The sequence below is a fragment of the Polyodon spathula genome, chromosome 31 (assembly GCF_017654505.1).
Source record: "Polyodon spathula isolate WHYD16114869_AA chromosome 31, ASM1765450v1, whole genome shotgun sequence".
Taxonomy (NCBI): domain Eukaryota; kingdom Metazoa; phylum Chordata; class Actinopteri; order Acipenseriformes; family Polyodontidae; genus Polyodon; species Polyodon spathula.
Window position 1 is genome coordinate 3,623,753 of NC_054564.1, and position 15,151 is coordinate 3,638,903.

The 15,151-nt window shown below is 39.3% G+C and overlaps 2 protein-coding genes across 3 annotated transcripts in view; both read right to left on the bottom strand.

The window, feature by feature from the left end:
- Positions 1-234: 234 nt before the first annotated feature.
- Positions 235-9,335, bottom strand: LOC121302972 (myosin regulatory light chain 2, atrial isoform-like). Its single transcript, XM_041233341.1, has 6 exons — positions 9,194-9,335; positions 7,324-7,399; positions 4,706-4,810; positions 3,767-3,845; positions 2,465-2,513; positions 235-851 (listed from the first exon to the last, which is right to left on the bottom strand). The coding sequence occupies exons 1-6, from the start codon at positions 9,227-9,229 to the stop codon at positions 747-749; spliced, it is 450 nt and encodes a 149-aa protein (XP_041089275.1). The 5' UTR covers positions 9,230-9,335; the 3' UTR covers positions 235-746.
- A 3,012-nt stretch (positions 9,336-12,347) lies between these two features.
- The window catches only part of LOC121303104 (hexokinase-4-like), a 56,456-nt gene continuing 53,652 nt past the window's right edge, over positions 12,348-15,151 (bottom strand). Inside the window, exon 10 of one of the 2 annotated variants that reach the window (XM_041233562.1) lies at positions 12,348-14,995. In XM_041233562.1, the coding sequence (XP_041089496.1) occupies positions 14,851-14,995 (145 nt within the window). In that variant the 3' untranslated portion in view covers positions 12,348-14,850. The remainder of the gene's footprint in view (positions 14,996-15,151) is intronic. The other variant, XM_041233563.1, reaches the window with a different exon arrangement.

Genomic DNA, 15,151 nt, shown 5'->3' on the forward strand with positions numbered 1-15,151 from the left:
GAGGGGGGCAGGTTACTGAGTCCAGAGATCAGAGATCAGCCCTGCCTCTTATCCACTCTGGCGTCTGGCCACTAGGGTTCACTGTTGAGCAATGAAGAGAAGCAATCCCTGCTGGTTTCCCATCCCCAACCCGTGTGCGTCAGAGCCAATGTGACTCCCCCTTCGGAGACCCCCGAACTGGCATCCTCCAAGCTGTGTGACTCATCCTGCACTCCCACACACTTTAATGAAATCTCAGAATACACTCCTTTATTTTGTGAGAAATGTGACAGCATTTTAACAGAAAATATTAACATGGAAGGGCAATGAGAGAGAGAGAGACCTCAACCTTTAAACACTTTGCTTCACGTCATTAACCAACTTGCTGCTTTATAACTGTCTTGCTGTGCAGCAACATGCTTTGAAGACTGCTGAAATTGCCTAGGTCCTAGGAAATGCATTAAGCAGACTTCCTGCAAATAAGGTAAAAAAACTGAGAAATTAAGTGCAGCACCAGATAATGTGTTTTAAAATGAAAATGCATGTTTGCAATAACATGTGTTTCTTTCAGTACTGCACATTTCAGATGTTTAGAGTGAAGTATGAAGTGCACAACAAATACTGTTTATGAATTAGTTTGTTAGCTATGACCATTCTGAGGCGTCAGTGGTGACAGTTCACAAGGCAGCAGGGTTGAACCCTCCAGCACAGTTCGGGTTCCTTGGCCTCCCACCTTCCAGGTGTGGTCTGTTTTGGGGAGTGTCCCTTCAAGACTCCTCCTTCTCATCCCCGTGAGTGATGATGTAACAAAGGGATTTGTAATCAATGTTTCCTGCCACGTCAATGGGTGTGACCGAAAATGCCTGCTCCACCTATAGGGTTGAAAATATAACATTCTGCCTAGGTCATAAACCATACAGATTCGATAGGGTTTCTAGTTACAGATATGCTGCTTGGCTACTTTATTATTCCTGCCTCTATGGATTTGGCATCGCCCTGGTGGAGGGCCTGTTTTCCCAGTATTCTTGTTGGTGCTATGGAAGACTGAACGAGTGCATCTTTGCAGATCAAGTCCACCCAACAATACTGCACCCTGACTGCAATGGCTACTTTCAAGACCAGGATTGTCCATTCAAAGTCCTGGAGGGCCATTCCATTCCTGATTTATCAGTTAAAATGAGACAATGAACTACTTCAGGATCTGGATGGAGGTTTAATTGGTTGCATTAAACAATTAAGAACAAGGTTGGAACAAAGACCAGGAATGGAATGGGCCAACATTTCTGTTCAAGACAATAATGTATACATTGTGTGTGAATGGTTTGAGAGGCATGACATCTTCAGGCATCTTCAATGGCCACCCCAGTTGAACATGTTTGGGATGGACTTGAACAGTGTGTTTGTCGTTGTCTAGCTCTGTGCACCAGTTGTGTGAGATATTTATGACTGACTGGACTAACAGCCCTTGAATCATTGAGAAAGACCTGTAAACTGTAAATTTGTATGTTCATTTTGCACTTTCCCCATGGTTTTACTGTGCATTTGCCATAGTTTATCATGATTTGTTTTTAATATACATCTCTGGGGTTTACAATGTTTACCTATGCTTTATTACACTTGATTTTGCTTTTACTCTAACATTTTCAAATAATGTTATGTTTCTTTTTGAATTGGTACATATTCTGCCAATGAGTTTTATAGTTATGGATGGATGCAGTTAATCCTTAGCCTCTCTAAAGGATACACTACAGAATTGTGCTGAGCTGTGTGCTGTTTGTTTATATACATAAAGGGGTGGGGGTGGGGGTGCATATGAGTTGAGGGACCATCTCATTTCACTTATGAGCTGAGCAGGAATTTTAACCCAAGTATAAGGCTATGAAAGTGAATCAAACCCAGCCCCAATACAGGAGTTGAAAGCAGGTGAAACCCAGCCCAAATAAAGGAGATGAAAGGTGAAACCCAGCCCCAATACAGGAGATGAAAGCAGGCAAAACCCAATCCCAATACAGGAGATGAAAGCAGGTGAAACTCAGCCTCAATAAAGGAAATTAAAGGTGAAACCCAGCACCAATACAGGAGATGAAAGGTGAAACCCAGCCCCAATACAAGAGAGGAAAGGTGAAACCCTGCCCCAATACAGGAGATGAAAGGTGAAACCCAGCCCCAGTACAGGAGATGAAAGCAGGTGAAACCCAGCCCCAATACAGGAGATGAAAGCAGGTGAAACCCAGCTCCAATATAGGAGAAGAAAGCAGGTGAAACCCAGCTCCAATGCAGGAGATGAAAGCAGGTGAAACCCAGCCCCAATACAGGAGATGAAAGCAGATGAAACCCAGCCCCAAGACAGGAGATGAAAGGTGAATCCAATACAGGAGATGAAAGGTGAAACCCAGTCCCAATACAAGAGATGAAAGCAGGTGAAACCCAGCTCCAATATAAGAGCATCTGCGATTGATTCTCCGCTCAGCTTTTAGATACCCACCTCCTCTGCAGTGAATTTGTCAGCCTGGGTCATCAGCAACCTCTTGAACCTGCAAACCACAAACACCTCCTTAGGTATACATCCACAGACACTCCCATGCTAGATATCACATAGATTGTTTTTCCTGAATCATGATTTTCAGCTGACATTCCTAGTTAATATGGTTAAAAAACAAGAGTACAACCAGTGGATTGGATATCATTTCATTCCAATCAGGAAAAGCAGAATGTGCCTCAGCAGTGCCCCTGAGACAGTCTCATGTGTTTTTGCTTACTTATGTATACAACCTTCCAAAAGCAGTTAGGACAGTTGAAAAATATTACTCAACCCCTTTACCATAATAAATATATACTATCTTTGTATAGATTAGAACATACTGTATAAACATTTGGGGAATAAGAGGCCATTCAGCCCATCAAGGCTCATGCCTTCCTCACACGCCATTCACCCCGACTATGGGTATATAATTTAATAGGACAGATTCTAGATGTCTTTTACATGGTCCCAGTGTTTTAGACCCGATGGTGGTAAGCTATTCCATGCATTTATAACTATGTGAAAAAGTGCTTGCTACTTTCCATTCTAAATTTACTTTTACTCAGCTTCCATGTATGTTTTTTCATCTTTATATGTGTGTTACATTTGTTGTCATGTCTTGGGTTAACTTTTTCTGTACCATTTAGGGTTTTGTAAACGTCAATCAAGCCCCCTCTTTCCATTCTCTTTCTAGGTATTTGTGCTCTCTTCAAATAAATGCAAAGGATTTCCATAGGTAAGGCATCCCACAGGCGGGGTGGTACCCCAAAATGATTTATTTATTACCAATGCAGAATACATAGCTGGGTAGAGCATTTTACCCCCTGATTGGTATTGTATTGAATATGACGAGAGTTTTGTAAGCCAGTTAATAAGAGTTCAATGTGAGCCCCTCTCTCCTCTCCAGTCTCTCTGGTTGTACTCACTCATCCTCAGTTAATAAGAGTTCAATGTGAGCCCCTCTCTCTTCTCCAGTCTCTCTGGTTGTACTCACTCATCCTCAGTTAATAAGAGTTCAATGTGAGCCCCTCTCTCCTCTCCAGTCTCTCTGGTTGTACTCACTCATCCTCAGTTAATAAGAGTTCAATGTGAGCCCCTCTCTCCTCTCCAGTCTCTCTGGTTGTACTCACTCATCCTCAGTTAATAAGAGTTCAATGTGAGCCCCTCTCTCCTCTCCAGTCTCTCTGGTTGTACTCACTCATCCTCAGTTAATAAGAGTTCAATGTGAGCCCCTCTCTCCTCTCCGGTCTCTCTGGTTGTACTCACTCGTCCTTGTTTACTGCTCCAGTGCCGTTGGGGTCAAAGAGTTTGAATGCATTCAGGATAATGTCTTCCGGATCAGTACCTGCAAAAAAACAAGCATAGCCATATACAAACCAACACAGACGCAGAGTGCCTTTGTAAAATCAAGATCAGACATCCAGATTATTAGTGTAAAACTGTAAATATGACTTTCCCAATCAGGACACGGCAAGATAGTAGTACAGTATGACTCCTAAAGGAATAGCTAAAGGAATAAGTATCTCAGAGTTCTTCCTGCCATTTACAATCACTTTGTATATTGTTTTCTGTTTCTGTTCTTCAATGAGATATTTCTAACCAACTTCCCAGTAATGTTGTTGAAGCTGACACCTTGGGATCCTTCAAGAAGCTGCCTGATGAGATTCTGGGATCAATAAGCTACTAACAAACAAACGAGCAAGATGGGCCATATGGCCTCCTCTCATTTGTAGACTTTTTTATGTTCTTATGTACTCTCTGGTGGACCAGATGTACTTAGAGAGAAGACATCCTTGGGAGTCCTTTTTAGGCCACATGGGTGATTTTGCTCAGTCTTTTTGTCGCTCATCTATTGATCTATAACACTATTAGTTTGATGATGGCACTTCTCATGTGCAGCATCATTACACTTCAGCCATCAACACCAGGCAGAAGGATATCTGCATCATTAGATGGAAAGAAACACAAATGGATGGAGATGCAGATGGATCACATTAGTTTACTGTAAATCTAAGAGCTGAGTTCAAATCAGCATTTTTAACATCCACTCTCATGTAATGGAAATCATAATTACCAAGCTCAGGTTGGGCCCTGTTGGCATCAACATAATGCATTAGGCATTCAAAATGTATTATATGCTTAGGAAATATATCATAACTGTCACCAAAATACAAACAATTACAATTTCCTGTTTTTGTTACATACCGTTGAGCTTTTCCCCAAAGAGCGTTAGAAAGACAGTGAAGTTGATGGGACCTTTCCCCTCCTTCAGCATCTCCTCTAGTTCATCATCATTCACGTTGAGTTTCCCTAAAGCACAAACACACAGGCTCACTGTCTTGGATACGTTGGCTTCATGCTGGTGCACAGGATTGACTTCTCTATAATCAACCTCAAGCACTCAGATTCTAAATCCAGCAGTTCAGAGTGCTAACTGGAACATTCGTTTTATAGTATGTAGGCTCTGGGCTACTATGTTTGCACATTCATTCATTAATTCATAAATAGGCCTCAAATGTGGAGTTTTGAATTAAATCTGTTTTAGCAAACATAAAAACATGATATCTGGAAGTAAACCAGAAAATAAATCTATTTAGTGACATCTGAGAACTTCATAGTCAATGGAATTGTATGAAAGGGAAAATACAGACTGCAGAACAATACCCCAACACTGCTGTACAATACCCCAACATTGCAGCACAATACCCCAACACTGTAGCACAATACCCCAACACTGCTCAACAATATCCCAACACTGCTCAACAATACCCCAACACTGCTCAACAATACCCTAACACTGCTCAACAATACCCCAACACTACTGTAAAACACCCTAACACTGCTCAACAATACCTCAACACTGCTCAACAATACCCCAACACTGCTCAACAATACCCCAACACTGCAGCACAATACCCCAACACTGCTCAACAATACCCCAACACTGCTCAACAAAACCATAACACTGCTCAACAGTACCCCAACACTGCAGCACAATACCCCAACACTGTAGCACAATACCCCAACACTGCTCAACAGTACCCTAACACTGCTCAACAATACCCCAACACTGCTCAACAATACCCTAACACTACTGTAAAACACCCTAACACTGCTCAACAATACCCCAACACTGCTCAACAATACCCCAACACTGCTTAACGATGGAACACTACAATAATAATAATAATAATACAGTTTTTCACAATCATTTATATACTGAAACTGGTTGTATGAACAAAATATCCCAAACCATTAGTTTAGGTACCAAAAAGAAAGATTATTTCAACAAAACTATAAGCATTATTCACCTGTTTTCACGCAAATTGAAAATTCATTAAACCTTTTTTGCTAAACCCTACATACAATTCTCTTCATAAAGCACAACCTTCATCAATGAAACCTCATGTTTTCATGTAGCGAGCACTGCCATTCAATACACCAAACTCCAGTCATTAAAACTCAACACTATTAACACACAGTTCTCAAGTGCAAACACTATTAAGCTTACTTGTTCAACAAGCAATCAGAACCTTGGCAAGAATAAAAGGGCCACAGGTGAGCTGTCAGCAACGGAGAGAGAGGTAGAGGGAGAGGAAGGGTGTGAATGAGAGGAGGTGGATGAGGAAGAGGAAGAGCAAGAAGAGCAATTATCTCTGATGAGATTCATGCGACTTGGTCAACCTTGAAGAAGAAGAAGAAGAGGATGAAACATTATTGGCCACCGTACAATTGCGGATGTCCCTGGCCAGCATGGAGGCAATATCACTCTTTATGCAGCCATCAGCCACCATGGTGCCCTCCACCACCATGCCACCCTTGGCATATATAGCACAGGCCATCTGCTCACCTTCCTTGATGGTCTATGGGATGCTCTGTTCCAACAGGAGCAAAGGGAGCCAGGGTGGCCAGAGCAGCCCTATTACGTTGTCATTTGGGACAATGTCAGTTTCCACCGTGCTGCTCTGGTATGCATCTGGTTCAATGACAACCCAACATTCTCTAGTCTGTTTCTTCCACCCTACTCACCATTCCTTAACCACATAGAGGAGTTTTTCTCAGCATGGCGGTGGAAGGTCTACGACCGCAGTCACTATGGCCGGGAAAACCTTTTCCAGGCTATGGGGGGTTGTGGGGACATAGCTTTGGAGGGGTGGATCAGGCATACCAGGCCTGGCCAGGGAAAACATTTCCTGTGATGTAGACGGAAACCTCTAGTCTGACCCAGGCGACAGGATGCTGAGACTGAATAAACTTTTCCTTTTTCTTTCTTTACCTACAATGAGTATATATTCTCTTACTTTAGTTGAAGTATTTTTTACTTGGGCTACGTTTGTTTTCCCAACTTTTCTTGACTGCTAGCAAAGTAAAATTTTGAAAATTCTGGTCTTTGTGGATTGTTTTTACACTTGCGCATACTCTCTAACATAATTTATACAGATTACAGTAGCATGCTGTTGCAAAGTGCAAGATTTATAGAGGTAATACTGAAAAAGCATATTTATAATACTGTTTTCCATTGCTCTCACCTGTGTGTAATGGTTCTTCAGTAGGGTTTATTTATCTGATGGCTTTTGTGTACCATCTGAAGGCAAAGTTACAATTAGATGTAAGATAACATGTTTTAGAATAGAGTGTCGCATTTTGAGACTTCTGAAGTTTGCACAGTACGGTATGGGTTTTTTGTTTTGTGTTTATAGTTTTGAGTAAATGGAGTATAACTTCAGGAAATGTTTGTAAATGGTTGTGAAAAACTGTAATAATAATAATAATAATAATAATAATAATAATAATAATAATAATAATAATTAAAGATAAAGTACCTAGCTGTGCGTATGTCTCTTTCAAGTCAGATTTTTTAATGATTCCATCTCGATCCTGATCGATGCAGCTGAAGGCCTGGAAACAGAATAAAAATAGCAATAAAACACAGGAATGAAAGTGATTCAGGCAGAGCGGCACACTGGGATGTAGCATTGCTGCTCAAAAGGAACAAAACCAATGCAGAAACTGCCCAAAACTGGGTGCTTTTATACAGCTTTTGTCTGTTTTGTTATTGGTACTTTTTTCCTGCAATCTTTTGAAGCAAAAATGTTGTTTTTGTGGATAAGAAAAAAAGGATACAAGAGATATATTCTACAATTATTTATTTCAACAATTAGTTTTTTGCAAAAAAAAAAAATGCTTTTTTATATGTGTTCATACCCTTTGATGCTATGATAGTATTGTCTACAAGGTACTAGTAATTTCAATATGATAACCTAATGAGAACCTAATTCTAGAAAAAATCTAGAAGATGCTGGATTGTAGGTGAACATTCTTAGAGAGTATAAAGGGTTAGGCATAGGATGATTGCTGTCATTACCAATAAGTCAATATGGGATAAAGTAAAGAGCTATCTGAAGATGTTAGGCTGAAAATTATTTGTCATAAAGCTGGAGAAGGATACAAGAAGATTTACAAGCTTCCTCGGTCTGGAATAAAGAAGGTACTTTCACCAAGAACAAGTAGAAGAATTGTGAGGAAGGTTAATAACAATCCGAGATTGACTGCCAAAGATATTCAAAGTGAACTGGCTGCAAGTGGGTCTGGGGTTTCCATTTCAACCAGGTCGAGGATTGCATGGTGAAGGTCTCAATGGTTGCAAGGAAAATGGGAAGGAAAATGTCACAAGGACAATCTCTTTGTTTGCAAAATGGCATTTGAATGATGGATATGAGTTCTGGTCAAAGGTTTTGTGGTGATGAAACAAAAATCGAGCTATTTGGTCATACTGATAGTCTTTACGTTTGGAGAAAGTCTGGTGAGGCATACAAAGAAAAGAACACCGTACCTACTGTCAAGCATGGAGGTGGTAATATCCTTCTATGGGGCTGTTTTATCTCTAATAGCCAGGAAATATTGTTCCTATACATGGTAAAATAGATTCCATAGCATACCAAAAGATACTGGCCAATCCAACACAACAAGGATCCAAAGCACATATCAAAATCTACTTCAGAATGCTTAAAGAAGAATAAAATCAAGGTCCTGGAGTGTCCTAGTCAAAATACCGATCTAAATCCGATTGAGAATCTTTGGAATGACTTGAAGAAGGCTGTGCAGAACAGAAGTCCTCGGAATTTGAATGAGCTGGAACAATGTTGCATTGAAGAATATTAGAAAAGAATCGTACCAAAAGCTCATTAACAAATATCCTAATCATTTAAAAGAGGTTATTATTGCTAAAGGTGCCTCAACTAGCTATTCATTTCATGTTCCTTGTCAGAGTAAGAATACTTTTGAATTATCATTTTTTGAGTTTTGCAAAAAAATTGCTGAAATAAATAATTGCAGACATTATTTCTTCAAAACTTTTATGCAAGATTTTTCCTATAATTATTTGTTAGAAAAAAAGAAACATCTGTGCTCTACAGTGCTTAACCAAATGAGGTGCCAGCTTACGTTTACTTCTCAAATAGGTACACCAACCTTAGTTTGTAGAGTGAAGTCCCAGAGACCAATTGGTTGCACACTCAAAAATAGGACAGGATTTACTGTAGTCTTTTAAAAAGTTTTGTCTTTTTTCTTCATTTTATTAGTTAAAACATGTTTTTACTAAAATGAGCAAACAAACAATTAGAACTATGCGATTCAACACAACAGGTCTTGTGAACCTGACGAAGGCCTGTTGTGTTGATGGCTGTACTGTACCTCCTTGAACTCTTGGATCTGAGACTGCTCGAACATGGAGAAGACATTGGAGGAACCGCGCTGTGTGCGCTTGGCTGCTGCCTTGCTCTTTGTTGCTGCTTTCCTGCTGGCCTGCTCATAAAAAAAGGATATTCTCTTTGGACAATATTCAATATTTGACAGCAATCACCAGTTCAAAGAGTAAAGAGCTATAAATTACATTTTCTTTTTCTGCAGTCCTCTTACCTTCTTAATGAGGTTGAATCATTCTGAATGGTTAATATTGCAATGACTCAATACTGCATTCCTTTTTTATATATATATATATATATATATATATATATATATATATATATATATATATATGTAGTAGTCGTTGCCAGTCATTTTTATTATTTTCACCCAATTTAAAATGTCTAATTATTTTTAGGCTCAGCTCACCTGCGCTGACTTGGGAGGGGTGAAGACGAACACATGCTGTCCTCTGAAACATTTGCTGCTCGCACCCGCTTCTTTACACACTGCAGACTCACCATGCAGCTAACACAGAGCTACAGTGTAGGAGGACAATGCAGCTCTGGGCAGCTTATAGGCAAGCCTGCAGGCTCTTGGCCAGACCACAGGGGTTGCTGGTGCACGGTGAGCTGAGGACACCCTGGCCAGCCTAAGCACTTCCCGCTTGGGTGGTGCTCAGCCTATTGTGTGCAGCACCTGGGAGCTCCCGTCCATGGTTGGCAATGGAATACCCTGGACTCGAACTGGCACCATCCAGGTTATAGGCTCCAAGCAGAGCGTCTTTACTGGATGCACCACTCAGGAGTCCCTTTAATACTGTATTCTTTATTAGTATAAGTCTGAGTTAGTGTGCTTTAAAAGTTCAGGGGCTGCTCTTCAGTTCTAGCTTGCCAGAGACATCTGTTCTGTAGGCTTGATCAGCTCACTTCTGATGCACATATGAGTATCAGATGCATTGATCCAAAATAACTGATGACCATGGCACTGACACTTTGGCGGATCTAGCCAACTTACATATTTATATAATAGGCAACGAGAACTGAAGAGCATTTTCTGAACTTAAAAACAAATTTGAGTAATTGCAATAAGAACCACTCGAAATGACTGCAAACCTTATAGAAAGGTAAGACAATAAAAAAAGAATTCAATTTAAAGCTATAGTACTTACTCATTAAAGGAAACTATATCCAACAGGTAATGTATTTTTAAGTACAATAAAATACTTATATAATGATTGCTGTTTTTAAATTGTCAATACATGTAATTGATCTGGTATTCACATCTCTTTTAGAATTACAGAGCTTTGACACTGAGTGATTGTTTCAGTCTATTTGAAGAAATATAGTTTACTGGACATCTGGCTATTACAGACCGTATACAGTAACAGAGCTCTTCATGCTGCTTCATAGTTATAGAGTTCCAATACTTTTTGCTGGTCCATGTCCAGTATGAACTCCTCTAGCACATGCAAGTAACAGAGCTCAGTGTTTCCTCAAAGGGACACAAGGCATTGGTGGACTCCAATTTCAGCAGACCAACACTGATTAGAGGGCTGACTTGAGAATTAAAAGTTCAACTACACAATGATACAGAAAACAGCAGCACTGCAGACATAAATAAAACTTCACCTTTAAGATCTTTTCAAGTGGAGAAAATATGTTAAGGCAGGCACTTTAAGGAAAAAATTACTTGATGACAATCAAGTATTCACAATGTTCAAATAATATATTCAGTGTTGGAAGAGGTAGACAAGCAGACTATAACATATTCCCTTGGAAAAGAAGCTGCAGATTTCAAAGCTACTGTTTACTCACCATGCCTGTGCTGTGAAGTCCGAGTTCCTGCTTGGCACTCTTCAAGACTAGGTTATATAGCACACCTTATCTACAGTGTCCTATAATAGGACAACAGTGGGAGCATAGTCCCTACATGGGAATCTGCAGCACTGTCCCCTTGGAACAAGATAAGACAATTGCCAGGATTCTTTTGAACCTGACAAGATAAGGCTGAGGGTTGACTCTCATTCCAGCCGGCCAGCATGTCACCCTGTAAGGCTTGAAAAGTTGCTTCCTCTGCTGCAGTTATGCTTGGTAAGGGCATTGGTGGAGCATTATGAGGATATACAGCTGGCACAATGGTATAAAACCCTGATCTTAACTAGCTTGGAAAATCAATTTGTAACTTTAAATGCACGGACAACTTACTGTGTAATCAACCAGCAAGTAGAGTAAATGTATTCAAAAACATGAACTGATGTAAAGCTAATAAACTAATTTCTGTACATCTTACCTAGCCATCACTTTGAGGCCATATTGTATTCAGACAAATCTGTGTAAGAGGTGCTGGATTCATTTTGTTACTTTTGTATACTTCAACAAAGAGGATACATTTACACAGCTTGGAAATGACAAAGAGGATACATTTACTCAGCTTGGAAATAACAAAAAGGATACATTTACTCAGCTTGGAAATAACAAAAAGGATACATTTACTCAGCTTGGAAATGACAAAGAGGATACATTTACTCAGCTTGGAAATAACAAAAAGGATACATTTACTCAGCTTGGAAATGACAAAGAGGATACATTTACTCAGCTTGGAAATAACAAAAAGGATACATTTACTCAGCTTGGAAATAACAAAAAGGATACATTTACTCAGCTTGGAAATAACAAAGAGGATACATTTACTCAGCTTGGAAATGACAAAGAGGATACATTTACTCAGCTTGGAAAATGTACTCAAAGCTTAGAAATATTATCATGCACATTTATCCTGGTACACTTTTATAAGGATTTCCTCTGTTCAGTCTAGGCAAATGCAGACAGGCTAAAAGAATTGAATCTGTTCAGTCTTGAACAAAGAAGACTACGTGGCGACCTAATTCAAGCATTCAAAATTCTAAAAGGTATTGACAGTGTCGACCCAAGGGACTTTTTCAGCCTGAAAAAAGAAACAAGGACCAGGGGTCACAAATGGAGTTTAGAAAAAGGGGCATTCAGAACAGAAAATAGGAGACACTTTTTTACACAGAGAATTGTGAGGGTCTGGAATCAACTCCCCAGTAATGTTGTTGAAGCTGACACCCTGGGATCCTTCAAGAAGCTGCTTGATGAGATTTTGGGATCAATAAGCTACTAACAACCAAACGAGCAAGATGGGCCGAATGGCCTCCTCTCGTTTGTAAACTTTCTTATGTTCTTATGTTCTTATGTTCTTACATACTGTACATTATGTTGGTAATATACCAGGAGTTTCCAGAATACTAGACAATATGTTAATGGAAATTAAAATAATTCAAGCTTTTAAACCTTTTCTTGTCAAAAATGTAATCTAGACAACCTACTGTAATCCAATTACTAGTATGCAAGGTGCAAAGCAACATAGGGTTAACAAGATTTAGAAGTGCTGTGCTTTAAATTAGTAAACCCCTAGAAAGTTTAATCTGACCTCTTAAACACAACTGTTTCAATTATGAAGTTATCTGTTTTCCCTAAAAGGAATGTGTTTCTGTTTAAGGAACAAGAAGAAAGAAAACACAGCAGATTTTTTTTTTATTCAAAGATATATTTTATTGTTTACAGAATAATACTTCACAGGTAATTGAATTGAATCCAGCAACTGCAATTCCACTTGACTATAAACATGTAGCTCCCTAATGCTGAGCGTCTGGGCAGGCCCACAATATCATCTAGATAAGCCAGGGACCTTTAGGATAGTGAAGAAGCAGGTGTGATAAGAAAAAAATGCCAGTAGTCATAGGTTTGATAGAGTCTATTTCCACTGTATATATGTACTCTCAACAGCAATGGCTAACTGTATGGAAAGAACCCCAGTTATAAACCTATTAAACAGGGTGGAACTGCTTGCAGTACACGTCTCTAAATCACAAGTGCTTTTATTTAGGTTTGCTTACTTTATTGGTGTCCGATAAAAATTTGATAATAACGACTAGGGAATTAATTTTGAAAATCTACATTTAAACATCTATGTCTAAACACGTTCTTTCATTTTATTTTAGGACTGAGTGTATGGATGAATAAGCTAACCCTATTCAAAATGATTACCTGTATGTGTTTGAAATGAAGTGTGTGCACTGTCTTCTCATAGAAGTTATTTTTTGTTTGAAATATTATCCTGAGATAATTTAACAAATACATTTAATAATAATACAATTCCCAATAGTAATACATTTCCCTCCTGTCCTGTTTGAGCTACTGTAAAAGCTACACTGATCCTAGTTGATAGAAAAGTCTCATTTGAACTTGTATTCAGTTTTCCCTGTCAAGAGTAAAGCTGCTTGTAAATCTTTCACTGGGTCACTACCTCAATACAATGCAATCAAGTTTCCTTACAATCATGTAATATTAATGCTGATATGACTTTGGTTTGTATTTTTGTTTCAACAGATCCCAGTGGTGAAAAGCAGCTTCATTCCTGCTCTGCCAAATATGCTTAATAAAGAGATCCAAGCTTACACACAACTGTTGACTTGGCTATACTTCATTTTTAAATGAATGTCTTTAAAGCATATTAGCTATGATCAGCAGTCGATACAAAGTCACAAATCACCCAATGATTTGAAAGCTAATTTAAAAGAGGAAGTCATTTTGGCCATAGTAGTTATATTTATGCCTAACCTTACACTTCAATTGCTCTGCACAGCCCTACATAATACAGCAGTCTAAAGTTCTGAAATGTCCTATTTACAATGATTTGTATTTCTAAATAATACAACCGTTACATTTACACACAAAATATATACAATATACCAGGCAGTGTTCCACCAGCACTGAAATATTTAAACTTTCCAGTAGCTTTATTTTCAAGTTCAGCGTGCAAGAAATGCAATACACCGTGATTACTTGGCTGCAACACATCAAATTAAATGGTTTTAACTAAGTTTATAAAGTGTTGATTCTGCCAGCAGCCTGGGATTACTTGAAAATTAGGAAAATAAATCTTACACTGCTCCAAATCAAGATACTAGAATTACACTGATTCTTACAAAAGTCGGCATCCTTTTTCTTTCTGCCTAACAAAAACAAAGAACATGCGCTTCCTAAATTCTCAGACAGCTAGCTTTTGAGAGCAAAACAAAGGATGAGATTTTTAACTTTCATAATGTATGAGGTGTCAGAGGTCATGGGGCTGCGGCTCAGCGCAAATTAAGCACTGGGTACCATGCTTTCATTTAGATAAAACTTTACTTAGGCTGAATGGCCTCTTCTCGTCCTCAAGAATTTCTTATGCTCTTGTGTTTTTATTTGCTGGACTTAAAGAATTACCCTACTGGGGAGAGGGACTGAAAAACTCACTCTATTTCAGTTTCATATCTCTTTACAAACTCTTTATTTGGAAAGTTCAAGCTGGCAATCTGAACACAGAACATTGTGTCTGAAGGAACTCCTGGTACAGGATGTGAAGCCAGCTGATCTGTCAAGCAGTGGAGTGGGAATCTGTGCTTACTGCTATGAATGTCTCTTTTTCTTCCTGATCTGAATCCCTTGAGCTAATCCAAGTCTTTGGATACCAGGATAGAGATCTAGGCTGAAAGAAAAGCCCTTACATTAGATGCCCAGTTTGGCACAGTGTTGATGTTTGTAAAATGGTCCAGTAGTATACAGAGAGGCTGCCCCCAGTGGCTAAAGGCTGCAGTGACCTCACTGGCTCAGCATGCATGCCATCTTGCAAGCCACTGCTGAGATCAGAGCTGCCCCCCGGCCACTCCCCTCTTCCGATTGGATGATGGTGATGTTGCAGCTAGGCGCCAGTTCTTTCACCACTGCGTGGAATTTCTGTTGGAAACTGCAAGAGGAAAGGAATTGTATATAGGATTATAAGAACACCATATTAAAGCACCTGCCAACTGATAGCCTGCTATCAGTCCTCTATTAAAGTCTGTCACTTTGAGTGAGATGCAGCTTTTAAACAGTAGAGGCCACATGCCTGGTTCAATTTTCA